Source organism: Eublepharis macularius, chromosome 9, assembly GCF_028583425.1.
Source record: "Eublepharis macularius isolate TG4126 chromosome 9, MPM_Emac_v1.0, whole genome shotgun sequence".
NCBI classification, from domain to species: Eukaryota; Metazoa; Chordata; class Lepidosauria; order Squamata; family Eublepharidae; genus Eublepharis; species Eublepharis macularius.
In genome coordinates, this window is record NC_072798.1 from 97832497 (window position 1) to 97852336 (window position 19840).

General features: G+C 42.5%; 2 protein-coding genes across 2 annotated transcripts in view; one reads left to right on the forward strand and one right to left on the reverse strand.

Annotated features, from left to right (window-relative positions):
* Window positions 1–7992, reverse strand: part of LRRC17 (leucine rich repeat containing 17) — a 47327-nt gene extending 39335 nt beyond the window's left edge. The window contains exon 1 of the mRNA XM_054988305.1: window positions 7912–7992. The gene's annotated coding sequence lies outside the window, so the exon portion shown is untranslated. The remainder of the gene's footprint in view (window positions 1–7911) is intronic.
* Window positions 1–19840, forward strand: part of FBXL13 (F-box and leucine rich repeat protein 13) — a 174046-nt gene that overhangs the window by 110601 nt on the left and 43605 nt on the right. Inside the window, 2 exon segments of the mRNA XM_054987798.1 lie at window positions 2886–2986; window positions 7842–7971. Coding sequence (XP_054843773.1) covers window positions 2886–2986; window positions 7842–7971 — 231 coding nt within the window.

Sequence of the window (19840 nt, forward strand, 5' to 3'; positions counted from 1 at the left end):
GATCTAGGTCAGAGGAATGACCGGATCTACGGTTGCCATGTCAGATGAGACTGCAAGGTGAAGTCCTTAAAGGACCTAAAGAACTCACTGCCTTGGAGATGGTTAGCCTCTCCTCTTGCCTGAACTGACTCTTCCCCCTCCAGGTGTCACTCCTGGAGAGCCACATCATCACCGCCATCATCATCAATTTACATACTGCCCTTCAAGATAACTTAATGCCCACTCAGAGCAATATACAAAGTATGTTATTATTATCCCCACAACAATCACCCTCTGAGGTGGGTGGGGCTGAGAGAGCTCTGAGAGAGCTATGACTCACCCAAGGTCACCCAGCTGGCTTCAACTGGAGAAATCAAACCTCTTAACCACTACATTAACTGGCTGTCATCATCAAGGTAGTCTGCTGCTCCACCAAATCCTCAAGCATGGCTGCAAGTGCTAATGTCATCGATCACGTTATGCTCTGGCACTGTCAGGACGTACTTCTTGCACAGTTGGTGATTTGCTTTTACGCTGCATGAGAAGTGATGCACTAGCATTTCAGGAGGAGATACTGGAACTCATGAGTAACGGTGACTTACTGTTTATGACTTTAGTCATGAAAACAGTAATTAAGTAGAAAGAGTCACTGTGTCCGTTCTGGGTCCACAGAAAAACCCAGAGCAAGGTGAAGACTGTGGGTTGCACAATAAATGCACTTGAGGTCCACTTGCTCAGCACTGTGTTGATGTTTGAGCCACCGTTGGTCATCATTAATCCCATGGAGATGTCCCTGCCTACCCACTCCAGACATTGCTTCTTGATGGTAGCAGTGATGTTGTCTGCCATCTGTGCCCTGCTGAGAACCTCAGCATAGAGCAGAGCCTTGCAGTAGCCCGCTCAGCAGCGCTCCCTCGGACCCTACCTGATGCTGGTCATCCCACCCTCACCCAAAAGGCCATTGGGTTGCCACCCGAGGGCATTCAGTGAAAGGTACGCCTGCTATGACTGAGGGCAGCATGGGACAACTGTGCCTTCACATCATCCTTGGCAGCCTTGTAAAGGACATCATGGTCCTACTAAGCATGTTGCAAGCAGGGAGCATGTGGCCCGCAGTAGCCAGTATCCTTGACCATGGATAAGATCTATAGAGATCATCTCAGCGATTTTCCAAGTGACCCTCTTCATTGCCTTCTGGATCCCCTCTCTTGACACAGTAGTGCCACCTCCACCAAACATGTCCGTCAGAGATGGGGAGAATTCTTTTGGTCCCTATAAGCAAAACATTAATTTGTGCTTGTTTAACAAGGCCCACACCTAGCCTACTTTAAAAAGCTTTTTGAAGAATTTGCCTAGTGAAAAACTGCACCCCAAAACTCCACTAGTGGCAAAATCAAAAATAACAACATCAACTGCTGCATACAACAACACACCTCTTGGTGACAAGCAATCTGCCCCACAAATAAAACAGAACAGGAAGTATCAACAACAAATAGCAAGCAACAACTCTTGCCTTTAAACAAAAAGAAGACGACAGAGCAACAAGAGGAAGCTATGCCCCCCCCCCACAAGAACAGCAAGTCTCTCAGTAAAAAATGCCAGTAGCAGCTCTCTACCTGCCGTTAAACCAGCATGCACGGCAACAACGGCAACATGAGGAAAAAGAGGGGCCCCCAGAAGAAGAGTCAGCCACCTCTCCTCTTGAGTTTGGGCTGCCGCTTTTATGGGCAACTTTGGAACTTCCACATCTGGAGAGAATGGCCAATTGGGAGTAATCCGTTTTGAAGGAAGTGATGGATATGATTTCACACCTTTGCACAAACAAAGAACCTGGATTCCATTAACTAGAGGCTTGGTCTTTAGAGAAAGAATGCTAGCACAATCAGCCAAACATCTCTAGGGAGCTTACTCATGGAAAGAAAAATTATACGGAGTTAAGAAGAAATACAATATAAAAAGACAGACATCGCTTTCAATCATAGCTAGAAATTTTGCTATGCTTGCAGAACAGAGGCAAGCAACCAGCTGCCCAGCATGAGAATATGCAGCAGATCTTGGAGCTTTATACCAGACAGTGGTGTGGAATTGGTTTTCTAGGGTTACCTGATTCAAAGGGTCAGGAAGATTCCAGTGATTGGTGTCATAGTTAAAATGGCCTGCAGCTTCCAATCAGCAGCCTTAGAGGCATAGGGAGGAATGTCCTTGTACAACGAGTTCTCAAGTACCAAGGAGTACTACAGTAAGCTTTGACAAATTTTCTTTAGCGCTAGAAGTCAGCCCCCAAATTTAGGAGCCAGACTCCTATTTCAGCCTTTGGGGTGATGTATGAACATATTTTCTAATTATTGCTACCACAAAAAATACTAAGGGCCATGGTGACCTGGCACCTGGGATTTGTCAAGCCCTGTACACAGAGGATACAAAATCCATTGCTGCCCTGCATGATAATTTATCGGCATTGGGTTCACAATGTCTCCCCCTATCAGATGTTCTCAAGATCATCTTCTATAGCACTAATTACTTATTTGAGGAAGCAGATTAATAACTGCCCCTCTGTTCTGCCTTCCAAAACTGACAGGTGAATATACTCAGCTCACTGTTAAATATGAAAATCTTCGGACTGAGGCCCTTACCTTCCAGAAAAATCACCTTAATTACAGGATGACAACCACAATCTAAGGAGTTCAGTTTGAAAACTTATTTCCCCACAATGCCAGTTACTTCAGTTTATTTTGTGTTATTGTGTCATGAATTTGGTTGTAGGAGATGGGGCATACAATAATAACATTACAAGATGTCTAAGCATTGAAGTGTATTGTAAAATGTTACTGCTTTGATATATAGCGACGCTAATTTACTTTTATGAAATCAAACCAATTCTCTTTATGGTTTCCCTGATTCAACAGGATGAATTAATGAGGCTTGTATCAGAAGGCTGCCCAGCTCTGCTTCGTTTAAATTTATCTCACACTGATATCACAAATGGGACATTAAGACTTCTGTCAAGGTAAAAACATACTGATAATTTATGAAGAATTCTGAATTTTAATATAACTTTATGAGGGAAAGTTGCAGCATATTTCTAATTTCTTTGTAAAGATTAGCAGCTCACATGAAGCTACGTTAGACTGTTCGACCCTTGGTCTGTCAAGGTTGATGGGATGGATCCAAGCATCCACAAGGAGCCTTCTACCAGCGGGACAGCCACTGAAGTTGGAGGATGGCTCCTTAGGCTGGAAGAAGACTTAAAATATTGCTCAGTACAGTGGTAGGACAGGAGCTGGAACTACCCCATTATTGTCTGCTATGAGAGAAGCTCTCCAGGGTCTCAGGAAGAAATCTTTCACATCAGTTACTACCTGACCCTTTTAGAGATGTGAGGTTCAAACCAAGCCAGAACCTTCTGTTCATCTTCATAGCTTTTGTGCAGTCCTACATTGGGACTGCACATGTGCAAGCCAGCCACAGAGAAGATGTCCAGAGCTTTCTAGAACACTAGGAGTGCCTTTCTGTCAGATACGCCCTGTATATCTGCCATGTAGTTGCATTTGCATTTGAATTGTTCTGTAGTGGTAATGGGTTCCTGAGTAAGTGCAGAGTGAAGGTGATTTCTAATGTGCTGTGATTAATGGCTTATCTTACAGGGGAGGTGTTTTCATTTCAAGTTCCTGTGGCGCTGGGAACTCAACCTTGGAGAAGCTGAACTCCTTTTTCCCTCCTCCCTTCTTCCCAAGCCTTCCTCAAAACTTACCCGCCAAAATTCCTCATGAGCCGTTTCTATGTTGGGGGTGGGGACTTCATCCTATAACTGTCTATGCTCTATCATCTTTGGGCATTCCAGCCAATTCCATTGTCTGAGCTGCTTGATGCTGGTATTAATCCTTAATAAACATTTTAACTACTTCAACCAAGTGATGCAGTGAAGTGTTTTGGAGAACTACTTGGCAAGTCCTGACATTTTGGCTGGAATCCCCAAAGTCTTCGGGAACCAGAGACCGGGATCTCGCTACCTGTGCTATGACAGACGAGGTGAACTTGGGAACTCTTGAGACCCCAGAGGGACCACCAACTAACCTGGTGGTGCTGCATGGGCAAGGTGCTGAAGCACCAGCGAGCCTCGGAGCATGCCCCAAGCTCAGAAGCGAATATCTGAGGTGGCTGATGGCTACCCCAAGGGGATGAACGCCGCAAGGGGAGAGTGCCTGCCAGGACTGAGACAAGAAACTGAGGCAGAGGGGACAGTTGTTTGGAAGTAAATCGACGAACCACTCCACCATACTCGAGGAGGAGGAGACTAACCCTGATGTGGATGAGCGAGAAGACGAGGGCACCGGCTCGATCAAGGGTGAGACGGAGGACCAGGCAAAGGGAGGAGGGGTGCTCCTAGTCTTTCGGAAAGCTCTAAATGCTCTGCCACTGAGATATGAACCATATATTTCATGGTGAGTTTTGACTTGCTGATTATAGGGTAAAGGGATAGGGACTGTGTGGACTATGCTACTAAGTCTAGGATGTTCTGTCTGTTGCTATAAGTATGAGCTTTCTATGTAATTTCTGCATCATTTAAGGTGTCATGCAAATGCTTATGCTTTGTTTCAACTGTTTTCAGATTTCTGCTCATTTTCAGATTTCTGCAATCTAGAGATTAAAAAGCCTTAGGAAATAATTTTTAACTTGTGTTTAAAGGCAACTGGAGGGTTTATCAGGCTATCTTCGGGGCAGGGGGGTTCTATAATTGTGGTGCTACTAGTTAGAATACAAGAGTACCTAGAGAACGGCTGGGTAGAATATTTATTTATATTCATAACCCAGTTTTCTCCCCAATGGGGACCCAAAGCGATTTATGACATTGTTCTCCTCTCCTTTATTTTATCCTCACAGCCTGAGAGAGGCCGAGAGAGAGAGTGAATAGTCCAAGGTTGCAGAGTGAGTGCTCATGGCAGAGTGGAGATTCCAACCTGGGTCTGCCAGGTTGGAATCTCCACTCCCAAAGGACCTTAGTAGGTGGGAAAGCCCATACAGGAGTATGCAGTGTTTCAGAGACCTTGCACCCAGACTGTATGTAGTTTTAAAAGTAAAAACCAGCCCTTTGAATTGTGCTCGTAAATATATTGGTAATTGTTGTAGTTCTTTTATGACTGGGGTGATGTGATCACTGCAGTGTGCTCTTGAAAACAGCCTTGGCCCAGCTATGATTTCTGAGAGGGCTTCTCACATAGAGGGCATATAGAACACATGACAGTGATCAAGTCTAGATGTGAGCAGATTCCATCTTTTTGGAAAATGACATATATACCAGCTGAAGTTGGCAGAATGTGTAGCAAGCCACAGATGGCACTAGAATATCCAAAAAAATAGCCAGTTCTAAAAGCAGCCCCAAGCTGCAAACCCACTTTTTAAAAGGGGAGTGCTACCCCTTCTAGAACATGCAGCAGACAGATATCTTGATCTGAATGAATAGGGCTTATTATAAAGTTGGGCCAGGGGAGGAAGAAGACAAGCACAGCTTGTGTGACACAGAAGCAATTTTTATGTGTAGACAAAGAAACAAGATTATCTCTATACAAAGCAGCCTTTTAAATTCATGCACCTGATTTTTTTCCTGACCTTCACCATTATATTTGGAATGGCCTCCGCAAAAGCCGATTTCAGCTCAAAAGCGAGCATCCTAGCAATGGGTCCCTCCCTTAAAATGGTTCTAAACAGCTGTATCTGCTGTAGCTTCCTTGATTCCAACTTCAGCACCAATCTATTTGGATCACTTTGCATTGTGTTCTTTCCTCACCATTGACATTTGACTTTTTGTAGTTTTACTGTTAAATTTTGGAATAGGTCTTCTATTGCTTGCCAAACTATATCAGCCTAATTACATTCACTTCCTGTCACCATGAATTTAAAAAACAAAAAAGAAAGACAGCTCAGGAAGAAAAGAGATGTGTGGAAACTGTCTTAGCAGTGAGTGAAATTGGTAACAGTATGAAAAATTTAATTACTCATGCAGGGTGGGGGATGGGATTACTGCTTGTAAGTTTGCTAAACAATTACAGTATGGTTAGCAGCTTACTTTTCCTTGTTTAATTAGTTCTTCATACATTATATAAGAAATGTCAACCAGAAGTGGTACCATTGAAAGAGAACTTATGAGTATTTCTCTTTGACTGTGAGGCATATAGTGACTAAGTCATGATATAATTATTTCTAAGCTTATTTAAACTCCTTTGTACATCAAGAACACAAAAAACTGCAACATATACTGTACCAGTGTGATACAGTGGTTAGTGTTGGACTAGGATCTGGAAGACCCAGGTTCGAATCCCCACTACACCAGGATGCTGGATGACCTTGGGCTAGTCACACTCTCCGTCTAACCTACTTCACAGGGTTGTTGTGAGGATAAAAGGGAGGAGAGGAGAATGATGTAAGCCACCTTTGAGTCCCCACTGGGGACAAAGGCAGGGTATGAATTAAGTAAATAAATAAATAGTATTCTAAGCAGAGTCACCCCCCTTCGAAGTTACTGGATTTAGAATGGGGTAACTCCGCTTAGGACAGCACTGTGGAAGAAGGCTGGGTTCTTTATCATGTTGACTAGCGGAAGCCAAAATGCTAGTATCACTGGGAAGTAGGACTTTTCCATGTTATGATCATAGTCACCGTACCAACTCCAGGCAATATTTAAATTGTATGTTGTTCAGTATTCTGACAGTATAAACCACAACTTACGACTCTAAAAATTAATGTGATAGGTAATGTAGAATCATTTGAAAATATTACCCTTTATCATATATCAGAGAAAATTCTGCCTACATGTATTATATGTATTGTTAATATGAATAAACTGTTACACAGTTTTAGATTACTTCCCAAATTACTTCAAATTCCATCCCATTTTATCTGCATTACTTAATTTCCCCCCTCTTAGATGGTTAGAACATAAAAGGTTATTTGGAATACAAAAGGGGCTATGATGTCATGCTTTCATCATTGTGAATGCTCTCAATGCTTTTCAATGCCTGCTTTTCTGCTGATGTGTGAAGCTGCTTTAAAATGTTTTCCTTAACTTAAAACTGTTGCGGACCAGGATATCACTGTACCTAATGATACGTTGTAACTTGCTTTCTGCAAGCTTTCATTTCTGGTAATTATGGGATTGCATTACTTATTTATTTCAACAAGAATATAATTGAACAAAATTAATAGTTTTGAATGTAATGGCTCAATTTACATCATAAAAATAAGATACAAGCAGATGTAGCTCAGAGTACAGATTTGCCATGCATATGGTATAACCCACTTTCTTTGTCTTACATCCAGTGATGTCTTTCCTGTGGATACAAGACTCTGGCTTTTAGATGTGTGTGCTTTACTATTTTGCATTTTTGCTTTTTTTTACTATAGTTGCTTCAGACTTTAATGGAAAGTATTACATGAGCATGGCCAGTTTAACAGTATGTTTAATTCCCATAGGCTTTGGAATCCTTTAATAGAGTTCTGGCTTTCATTTTGAACACATATAGCTTGTAATAATGTGGAATCAGTGCTGCAATTTTCCCTTTTAAATTCTTGAGGTTTCATCCGTGTTAGTGTACAAGTAAGTGGAGTAACAAGCAGGCAAAATCATTTCAAAATCAGAATTTATTTTAAAATGAATGGCAATTTATTGTATCTGATATCATGGAGTATGAAATACATGCTTTAAATGCACAGTCCTTTGTATTCTGTTAAAGAAAAAAAACCTGTTAAACTCAAGCATCCAACCATATTATTAGAAAGTCTTTTTGTTACAGTATCAGATTGCATCAGAATTTTGTGCACACTATTGTAGTAACTGTTCCCCACCCCTTCTTCTTTATCCGGTAAAGGAGCTTCTCAAACTTACAATATTTAAGTTTAGCTTACTGCAGAAAATTCACAGACAAAGGTTTACAATACCTTGGCTCTGGAAGAGGATGTCACAAACTCATCTATTTGGATCTTTCAGGCTGCCTCCAGGTTTGCATTTCAGTTTTCCTTTCCATACTGTAGAGAAGGTAATCCTTTAGACGACTGGCGGCATCCGACACTCATACTAAATACTAAAGCTGTGCTTGCACTGCAGCACACTTTTGAGAGGTTTTAAGTTACATTACCACAGCTGCTTAAATTTCCTGAGGAATAGCACTATAGGGTTTGGCTTTCTTCCAGTGGGCGTCTTAACTATAAACAACCAGTCCCATTGCATAATGAAAGCATGCATTGCTTGAGTGGGGGAGAGTTAAAACATGAGTATTTGTGCTGTTACTTCCTTGTAGATAATTAGATATTCCAAACTGGAGACTTCAAAAGTACTCAGTGACCAAGCAAACAACAAATAAAGATCTTTGAGGGGAACAGGATTTCCTAAAAAGGAAATCAGTTCAGGAAAGTGCTTTCTAATATCCCTTTCCTTGTTTTGTAAAGTATTAAAAAGTAGCAGGGTAATTTGCTGTCACTATTTCAGCTATGGACTTCCACCCACACGCACCAGCCATCAATAGTCACCTGTTTGGCAGGCATTTGCCCAGCAGTCTTGCATGTTTGCAGCCCAGTGTGGTATGAGAAAGGATATATCCCAGTCTATAGAATCTGTGTTATCTCTAGAAGAAGACTAACACCTAGGCATAGTTGCACCTATCTAAGCCCATTGACTTTAATGGGCTTGGAAGTTGTAACTTGGTTTAGGATTGCCCTGTAAATTGGGACATTTTTTATTCCCTTCTAAAATTAGCAACTGGAAGCCATAGATATATGCTGGGGAAATGTGATGGGAGGTTAGGGTTGTCAGGTCCCCTTACCCTCCCAGTGGGAGGGGGGACCTGGCACACATGCGTGCACATACTCCTGGATCTGTGTGATGACGTCACTTCCAGGAAGTGACAGGCCTGGGAGTATGTGCGTGATTTGCACTGGGGCCCAAATCAGCCCAGTGTGACGCATGAGACCGCTCCCTGGGCAGTGCGATGACATCACTTCTGGAAGTGACATCATTGTGCCACCCTGACAATGTGCCCTGGAGGTCTGTTCCCCCGCCTCCCCCCCCAGCCAGGTGAGTGGTGGCAGGGGGTGGAGGGTGGGAGCAGAGGATCCCCCACCCTCACCAGGGAACGGCAACCCTATGGAAAGGCTGGATTACTCCCATGCTTCAGAAAAACACTTCCCCTCCCATCCATAAAAGTTCATGGGCATCATTTCTTATGTCATAGACTAAAAATAGAATTTTAGTATAATACTTTTAAAATTAGAGTGTACCCCATATGAACTGGTGCTGCTAAAGTGTCACACTGATCAGCTATGAGTGTATGCCTATGATATAGACTTGCAGTAGTTGCACGCTCCTTTCCACAAACACAAAATATGAGAATCATTTAAATTAGTGCCTCTGGCTTCCCTTTTGAAGTGTCAAGCATGCTTCATAGGCTTGCTTTTCATCATCAAGGTGATCTTTACATAGGAAAAAGCACATATGTTCATCTTTGTTCTTCTGTGCAGTTCCAATGTGTGCGCAGACCAACCGACTGGAGAAGTTTTAGTCACTTCTTTGAAGCTCTGTCAGGGGGCTGCTTCTCCTGGTCACGTAGCAGCTCATTTTCCTGCTTAAAATGGCCACATGATCAGTTGGAGAAGCAACTTCCTTCCCTCAGTACTCAGCTACTGTGAGGAGGAGAACCTTGCTTGTTAGCTCCATTCATTTTTTGCATTGCATGTTCTTTTGGACTGATCTTCTGGATTCGACTTTGACTCAGGTCTGTTTATCCTTGACTCCATCTACTGATTCATGACTGATTTTCTGACTGACCTTTGGCTCAGACTTAAATTCGGCTTGAAATTTTGACTTTGTCCCCAGTCCTTGTATTATGGCTTTGGTACAGCCTTTCTGTGTACCGAAAATGTCTCAGAAGGCCTTATTTACTAAATGTACCAAATGTGGTACAAAGATGACCCAAACTGACTAGCCTCTTGTCTTTGGTGAAGGCCACAACATTGTAGGACAATGTTGCATTGTAGGACAATATAGCTTTTTCGTCTGGTCTGCTGATTGTTGGTTACAGACCCTTTCCATGGCAACCCGTTTTTTTGTCCTACTAGTTGAAAAAGAGTTTCCTTTGCCTTTTCAGTCTTACAGTGCAATCCTAAACAGAGTTACGCCAGTCTAAGACCATTGAAATCAATGGGCTTAGAGTGGAGTAACTCTGCTTAGTATTTCACTGTTAATCGATCCACATTTTACTAAGAGAGTTCAGTGTTTTCACTTTCACAATTGCACTTCTGTGTTCTTATGTACCTGAATGTGTCACCTTGGCAGAATGTGGTCATCAGTTTAAGTTTCACACTTCAAGGGATACACAAAGTTGTTTTCTTCTTTCTTAAACAGAGCATATGTGCATCATTCTCATGCTCTTAGTGCTGTTTCCCCCCGGGCACTCTAGTGATGCTGTGGCTCTGAGATTTAGTGACATCTCAGAGACTGCCCTTGTGGTGTGGGGGCCCTACTATGAGGGTGTGCCTCCAGGTGGCTCCTGGTCTTCTGCTAAATGATTTTGTTATATTACTACTACTTTCCCCAAGAGTATTAGACATACAATAGGGTATATTCTCTCTTGTAGAAATGACCTCCTATACTAGGTTGCCAGGTGTCCGGTTTTGGCCTGGACATTCTGGTATTTGGGGGGACTGTCCAGGAAAAAAGCCCTCCAAATACCGGACACTTGGCCCGGCCCCTTCCTCTCTCCTGGGTGCCCTTCTTTCTTCAGCTGTGCAGCACTGCTGCCAGGCCAGAAAAGCAACCTGCTAGCCCGGGTGCCTGGCCACTCTCCCGCAGCAGTGCAGTACCACCCAAGAGCAGCCAGCCAGCCTGGGTGCCCGAGTGGCCTCCTGTGGCTGTGTGGTGCCTCACAGAAGTGGCACACAGAAGTGTGTGTATGTGAGGGAGGTCTGCATGATAACATCACTTCCTACAGTGACATCATCATACCACCCCAGAAGTCAGCACGTGAAAGGTAAATCCCACTCCCCTCTCCCCACGGTCTGGTATTTAGCCTGATCTTATCTGGCAACCCTACCCATACTGTTCATGTATACAACCATTCTAATCCTTTTGTAAAAATGCCCTCTTTGTGAACGGTCGGCCCGGCCTCTGCCATTTTAATAGCAGTTTTATATGGCTGCTTGTGATATTTAAAATGTTCAGGCCTCTGGAGTTAAAATGGCTGCTGTATTGCCACTAGAGAGCCTCTAACAGTTGCTGAGTCCCGCCCGGGAGAACCTGGCATGCATGGAATGCCACACTGGAATGTGGAGTGCTTAAGAGACGATTGGATTTACTATCCTCCTAGCCCCAGAGGAGCACAGTGCAACAAAGGTCTCTCAGAGTCATCCCCACTTAACACATTCCTTTCCCTTCTTCCGTGATGAGATCTCCTGTCCTTGTTTGAGGAGCTAATCAAATGACATTCATAAGTATATACATTTGATCCTGGGAGAGTACAGTCCCCACCTAAAATCCATCAACTTAGCTCTGGTGGAATTCACTAACAAATTATCCCTTTTGTGCAGTGCTAGAACATATTTTGCATTTGCTTTCACACACCCTGGGCTGCTACTGATCAAGGTGATCAACCCTTTTGTCAAACCCAGGAACTGACTGTTGGAGTCTTTGTTCTAACAGATAAGTGGGTTCTTCCACCTCAGGACACATTTTACCTATAAAGGTAGAGACCTGGCCTCATGCAAGTCGTACACACTTCTGGATCCACAAGCACTGTTCCATTGAGGTTTGCCCAAGCCTCTCGCTCTCTTGGCCAAGGATGCTGGCCATTCGAAGCTACTCTCTTCTCCCGCGGACCCCCCTCTTCAGGATAGGTAGATATATTTGCTCCCTCTCTCTCTATCCCCAGTTTCTGACTAAGCTTCCTAGGACTCTGTGTGTGTGAGTATTTTTGCCCCGTAGTTGCGAGTGTATGTGTATGTCATTTTGTTCTTAATAAAAGTTATTGTTTGATTTTAAGAACCCGCCTCGTTTGCTATTTTAGGCAAGGACCTGGTAGAATCCGGTGATAGATCCCTGCAGTTACCGGCCTCTTGCATAGCCATTCTCCTTGCTTGCTAATTCCCCCACAAATCATTTTATTGCAAGGAGACCAGTTCCAGTAACATCTTGGAAATTTTTGCACATTCTGAAAAATAATACCTAGGGGTGGGGGGTGGGGGAGGAGAGGCTTTCCTGATCACCACAAGCTGCAATCCAAAAATCTGTACAATTAGCTCCCCATACTGGGATGGAGGCTTTAGAGCTCTGTGTTTTGAATGGCTCCCTAATACCCATGCACATGCTAAATAGCAATTGCTTCTAAAATACAGTAGAATCCCAAAAGTAGTTTGGAAAATGCCATAGAGATCTGCTGCTGAACGAGGAGAAAAAGACAGGACTGTAAATTATATTGGTTTTGTTTACTTTCAAACAACTACAAAAACACACAAATATGTAACATATGGCATGACTATTGCTGACTTTCAAAGAAAGCTAATTAAAAGTAGTCCCTAACTAACAAATACAAATACAAACTTCTAAAAGAACAAAACAAGAAGTTTACAAAACTCATGGGATTTCCCAGCTTATCTAGGATTTGTCTAATTGTATCTCCTGTGTTCAATATTTGAAATGCAATCTGGAATTTTTATATTAATTGACCAAAATGGCTCTTACAGAACTAGAGAGAGTCTTACAGTCCTAGAGAGTCTGAAGAAGGCAAGATTTCAGTATCAGAGGCCTCCAGTGATTTCACCCGTAGGGCCCCAGAATACAATCCAGTCTGTACATAAACTGGGACGGTTTATCATACACGCTGATCTTAAAGGCACCACTTAGTACATAATATGCAGGTCAGGAAATCTGGCTGACCAATTAATTGTCAAGCTGAAAAATGTTTTGGCTTCCAGCTTTCTCTGTGGTTGACAGCAATACTCTGAACCACTGCCAGGAATAAAATAATAGCCAGCTAGGACTTTTTCTCCCCACTTCTTAGAACCCAATAAAAACAGTGGTCTTCTGTGTTAGAAAAAAATATAGTAATTACAGTGTTCTAAGATCCTTAGTTCAGCTTTCGATTAAACTATCTAGTCAATGCTGTAGAAATTGTTACAATTTGAAAGTAAGAACAAAAACTTGGGAAACACAACTTCTGATTTTCACTATCCCAAGCTGATCTAGATGTACAATGAAAAATATGAGAAGGTTGTAGCAATTCTCAGATTCTGTTTTAGAGATTGGTTACCTTTCCTCCAGCATAAATTAGCTTTGTGTAGGGGCTATTCTAATTAATATCATATGTTTGTGTTCTTTCAAAGGCTGTTAACTATTTGGAAGCTGTTGACATGAATTCATATCCTCTTATGAAATGTTACTTGTGTCAAAAATAGGATTAAATATGGCATAAACTCTTAAATCATCTGAAACAATATTTGGTATCTCTACTTAATACTTTTTCAGTTTGGGAAGGATCCTCAAATTGTAGAAATTTTGTATCACTTGGGCAGATAAAGCAGAGCTAATAGAGAGTTAGTTAAGGCAAGTTATTTATAGAAGCAGATGAACATCGTGTTAACAATCCATGAACTGCAAATCCACGTGACTGAAATTTTGTATGTGATGTATGAATTTTGTTGAAAGCAACATTTTATATATATAACACTCTGTGATGCAGGACAATTAAAAACAAATCTGAGGTACAAACAATCATTTTAATATGCTGAACAGCTGTTGGCATGCTAAAGCATATTTCATTATTCTTGAAGAACTGGGTGGGGAAAAGCAGAGAGAATTATGGTTCCCTGTAATCTAGGAGATTTTTTAAAATCTCTCATCTGTTATAACAATATAAAACAGTTGAAGAATTATTATAGTATTCTATGATGGTTGTGGCACTTAACATTACATTGCCCTACAAGACACTTCCTTCATGGTGGACTGAGTTTCAGAATACCATTAATTTGATTCTGAAATCATAAGCACTATACACAGAAAATAAGAAACTTTCACATGCTGGAACTACATGTGTAACAGATGTTGTATAAACTTACAGTGTCCCGGTGAGATCATTTTTGATGAGGATCAAAAGTGACATCTCAGACAGCAACCTTCCAGCATTCTCAAAGCACAACCTACGGTTTTCCACAAGGCTCACACATTATTCTGTTGTGTTCAGTGTAGCAGGTTTGGAATCAGCTATCTATCAAGCATAAGGAGATTTTCATGCGGGTGGATGTGTGAGAGGGGAAAAGGAGAGAGGGAGGAAGGCACTCAAAGAGAAAGCACTTAGTTTGCAGGCTTACAGTCAAGGAGAATGGAAATTCACTCTGATGTGTTGCTGTCTATTTCTTTTTCATCCCCCTGATTTTAGATCATGGTCTTGAACAATAAAACTGAAAAACTTAAATAAAGCCCATATCTAAAAATACCTCCCTTCGGCAGTTCTCTGTGTCAGAACTGTGGCTAGATAAAACCCTTACTCCAGTCTGCCTTCTGCAACTAGACAAAAGTCCATTGTTTCCAAAAAGCATTTACTGAAGAAAAAGATTATTATAGTCCACTGGCCTGAATGCAATATCCAGGTTGGTACATATGCATTGTTACCAATGACAAGCAAAGCATACGGTACAGAGTAACAGTTCCCACTTGGCCCAGCCTCCCCCCACAGTTCTCAAAACATTGTCTTTGAGGCTTGGGAAGTTGGAGTCTCTCAAGGCCGGTCCGGGGTGGAACGTCGGTAGACCAAACAATCTCTCTCTGTGAGAAATCTGCCTGGGAACCTGGGCACCTGCAGAGGAAGCACTAAAACACTAGAAGCATGAGAAAATGGAGTTGGTACAGCACATAAGACTCTGAACCTGACACTCTGCAGCCTCTAAAAATCAAGCAACAAAATAAGTACATTCAGGATCAGAATCTGATGTGTTGCTCCATTTGCTTACATTGGTTAAAGGGGAACCAATACAATGGCCTTCTTCCGTCCTAGCTAATGAACAAATCATATGTTGGCCCCACTAATCTAATTAAAGGATTCCATAGTTGGGCCTTTAGCAGAGTATATTGCTTGCAGTGAAAAGCGTGATTATGGTGGGGTGAGCTGATTATGCTGACTGGTGTGAGCGCAGGAGAGAAAATAATAAACCATACACTTGCTTATGTTTAGAAAGGAAATAAAAGTTCTTTATTGTAAGAACTCCATACTCTGATAGGAAAGGAGGAGAGATAGATCTATCTATCTATTTAATCTAAGGATGGACATGGATGGCAGAATAAGTCCTACATCTATGGTTGCAAGATGGAGAGAAAGGAGAAGAGGTGTGGAGCTGGTGTAACAAAGCCAGGAAGGGAAGGATGTCATGAGGAGGAAGTCCAGAAAATAGCAATCTACACATCAAAGGATAGTCAGAGCAGTAAACAGATGCCCTGACCTCTCTTTCTCTTTGGTTTGTCCCCCTCTGAAACCTGAGGAAAGGGACAGTGCTCAGTGCTCCTCTTCTAACAGAACTGAACTAAAGTTAGGCTAAAGGCATAAAATCAGACGGTGGCTCATTTATTTTGGTGCATCTATAGTGGGGGATGGAGGTGGCTCAGGCAAGGTGAGAAAATATCCATCTTAAAGCATAGGTGATACCACCAAGCACAGGGAATTAATTTAAGTCCATATAATCTAAGATTTGTAAATTTTTATATCTCACTATGAATTAATTAAACAAATACATAAAGTTAACATAATAAATTTTAGGCCCTTCTGGCTAGAGAACTGTGTTTTTATCTTTGTGGTTCTGTGCAGTCCCACACTGGGAATGCGCATGTACAGGCCAGCCATAGAGATGATTTCCAGAGCTTTCTAGAACGCTTGGATTGCCGCTCCTCCACTTGGTGCTTTCCTGCCAAAATCATCTTTTTACCAACACAGAAAGAGGATCTCCATTAATGTTCTGTGCTTTCCCCTCACCTCATCCTTGAGGCTAAAAAGAATTATTTTTAAAAAAGTTTTAAACCATCAACAGTCATTCTAGTGGAGAATAAAATTACATTTAAGAAGAAAAGTTTCTGTCTTTCATGTTGTTGTTGTGGCTCAAGAGAGGCCTTTTCAAGATGCTGGAAAATGCCGGCTTGAATAAAGGCAACTGCTTCCTCCCTGGCACCTTTGAGTACCAAGGGCTAAGTCCAGAGGTGTGGCCCGTCAGAGCCTCCTCACTATGGCTTTTCCTTCAAGGTTGCAGCTGTGTGCCGGCCTGATGAAAGGCATCTGCCCCCTCAATTCCAAGGGGAGAAGCCTGGAAATGTGACCTGACAGAGCCCTATGCTCTAAGGCTTTTTTCCAAAGGTTTTGCCTGCCTGCCTGACTTAATAAAGGCCCCTCCCTTCCTTGGCTGTGTCAGCTTTGTGGGGAGACACCTGAGGTGTAGTTTAACAGAACTCTTGGTTTTGAGACTGAGGGCCAAGCTACACATGACAAATGACACTTGAACAGCAAGTGTATTTCTCCCTGTTCACTTGCCCTCCACTCAATCCACTTGCCGTTCAAGTGTCATTTGTCATGTGTAGCTTGGCCCTCAGAAGGTTTTTTCCTAAAGGCTTTGATTGCCTGCCAGCCTGAATAATGGTCCCTTTCGAGTCAAAGCTGAGCAACTGATCCAATGGAGCCCCTATTTCTGGTCATGTGATGTTTTTGGCAGGAAAGCACTGAAGGAAGGAGGGGCACTTCAAGAAAGCTCTGAAAATCTTCTCCGAGGCTCGCCTGCATGTGCTCAATCCCAATGTGTGGCCTGCACAGAAGATCACTCAATGAACAATTACAGGTAAGTACAACCCTGTTTTATAGCCACTTTGCATCTCCCTTAGGGTTGAAAGGTGGGGTTTAGATATACTCCATACCCATCTTTTTAAAGGACATCTTATGTTTCTTCACAGAAAGACAAGTCCTTGACACACAAACTTTCATTAAATTGGCTGCTGTCAGGACCCCTATGTTACCCAAATAATTGGGGGTAAATGGGATTCCCCATTTACATTTATGGGGATTATTCCCTTAGAACTCTCAAATAAGCCAGACAGATGTTCATCCAGAAAGGTTTTTTTATTAAAGAGAAATAAAAGGACAAACGTGCAGAAAATCACACACAGCACTCATACAAGGCTAACTAAGAAAATCAAGGAGGAAAAGGGGAGAAAGCAGTTTCGAGGAGGGCAATAGTTACCAGTTTCAAAGGTACGGGCCCACAAATGCAGGAGCAAAACGACCAGCATTTCATGAGGAGAAAAGAAGAGGCTCAAACAGATTTGGGTGTGTGTAGATGGATCCAAAACACACATGCACTCACTGGTGGCCAGGGAGTCCAATAATAGGGCAAAATGTTGACATTTATAACCCCCCCTCCAAAAAAACAATACCTTAATAGGTTGGACAATAACTTGAGAAAGGTTTGATGGGTCCAATCTGAGGTGGACTATAGGTGAAAAAGTGCTTGATGACACTATAAGTACCAGATGGGAAAAGCTGAATAGCTTACTTTGCTGAATAGCTTTGCTGAATAGCTTGATTAGAGTAAATGGGTGTGGGGAAATTAGATTGGGTGTTGACGAGGTAAGTCAGGAGACCTCATTGTCCTAGGTTATACATCTCCAGGGCATGGAGGGGCATCAGTCAGTCAGTGACTCTGACTCACACTCTGGTAATTTTCCAGGCTACTGCCTGGCTGGCATCCATTCTGGGCCAAGGCAGCTCCCTGGGCTTATGATATATGAGGAAGAGTGTTTATGATATTCCATCTATAAACTGACCTTATAGCAGTGAGGGGTCTGATTGCTAACACCTACTGCAGTCCTTTAGCAAACTTATAATTCATTCCAGTTATCACCATTAATTGTTGCTGATGGCCTGCAGATTAAATAACACTTCATCTCTAGTTCAGTCACTGTAGGCTGTGAATGCTGTAAGCTGTTAACTTACATGGAAAGCAGAATTCTCCTGCTGCAATTTGCCTTTAAGCTGCTAATCAATAAGTCATTATGATCCTTTTACCATCTCCTTTGAAAGAAGCATGGCACATGTTAACCCCATCCTAGGGCATAAAGGGTATTGGCCAAAATGTTATAAATTGAGACCATTGAACATCTGCTATTGGAGATTGTCTCTTTATATAATAAAGCCCAGTGGCTCTCTAAGAACTAAACATTATTTGATGTATTGTCGAAGGCTTTCACGGCCGGAGAACGATGGTTGTTGGGGGTTTTCCGGGCTGTATTGCCGTGGTCTTGGCATTGTAGTTCCTGACGTTTCGCCAGCAGCTGTGGCTGGCATCTTCAGAGGTGTAGCACCAAAAGACAGAGATCTCTCAGTGTCACAGTGTGGAAAAGATGTAGGTCATTTGTATCTACTCAGGAGGGGTGGGGTTGAGCTGAGTCATTCTGTAAGTTTCCCAGGGTGTGGAATGCTAATGGCGGGAGGCTTCACTGTAACCTGAGGAGGTTCTTTTGCATATGGATTGGTGCTTGATGTGCTAATCTTCTCTGCAGGGCTATTGTCGGGTGTGGAGTGTTTTGTTGGCCTGGTGTTTTCCAGAACTGGAGCCCATGCTCTGTTCATTCTTAAGGTTTCTTCTTTCCTGTTGAAGTTTTGCTTATGCTTGTGAATTTCAATGGCTTCCCTGTGCAGTCTGACAAAGTAGTTGGAAGTGTTGTCCAGTATTTTGGTGTCCTGGAATAAGATACTGTGCCCTGTTTGAGTTAGGCTATGTTCAGCCACTGCTGATTTTTCAGGCTGTCCAAGTCTGCAGTGTCTTTCATGTTCTTTTATTCTTGTCTGGATGCTACGCTTTGTGGTCCCGATGTAAACTTGTCCACAGCTGCAGGGTATACGGTATACTCCTGCAGAGGTGAGGGGGTCTCTGCTGTCTTTTGCTGATCGTAGCATCTGTTGTATTTTTCGGGTGGGTCTGAATACTGCTTGAAGGTTATGCTTTTCCATAAGCTTTCCCACCTGATCAGTAATTCCTTTGATATATGGCAAAAACACTTTTCCTGTAGGTGACTGTTTTTCCTTGGTTGTTTGATTCATCCTGGGTTTGATTGCTCTTCGGATTTCATTTCTGGAGTAGCCATTTGCCTGAAGTGCGTGGTTTAGATGATTAATTTCCTCATTGAGAAAGCGCGGCTCACATATCCGTCTTGCACGATCCACTAATGTTTTCATTATGCCTCTTTTCTGTCGGGGGTGGTGATTGGAGTTTTTGTGTAAGTACCGATCAGTGTGAGTTGGTTTCCTGTAGACCTTGTGACCTAACTGAAAGTTTGCTTTGCGGATGACCAAGGTATCCAGGAATGAGAGTTTTCCCTCACTTTCTTTCTCCATTGTGAATTGTATGTTCAGGTGGATGTTGTTGAGATGATTCAAAAACTCCCTCAATTCTTCCTCCCCATGGCTCCAAATGATGAATGTATCATCCACAAACCGGTTTGTGGATGATACATTCATCATTTGGAGCCATGGGGAGGAAGAATTGAGGGAGTTTTTGAATCATCTCAACAACATCCACCTGAACATACAATTCACAATGGAGAAAGAAAGTGAGGGAAAACTCTCATTCCTGGATACCTTGGTCATCCGCAAAGCAAACTTTCAGTTAGGTCACAAGGTCTACAGGAAACCAACTCACACTGATCGGTACTTACACAAAAACTCCAATCACCACCCCCGACAGAAAAGAGGCATAATGAAAACATTAGTGGATCGTGCAAGACGGATATGTGAGCCGCGCTTTCTCAATGAGGAAATTAATCATCTAAACCACGCACTTCAGGCAAATGGCTACT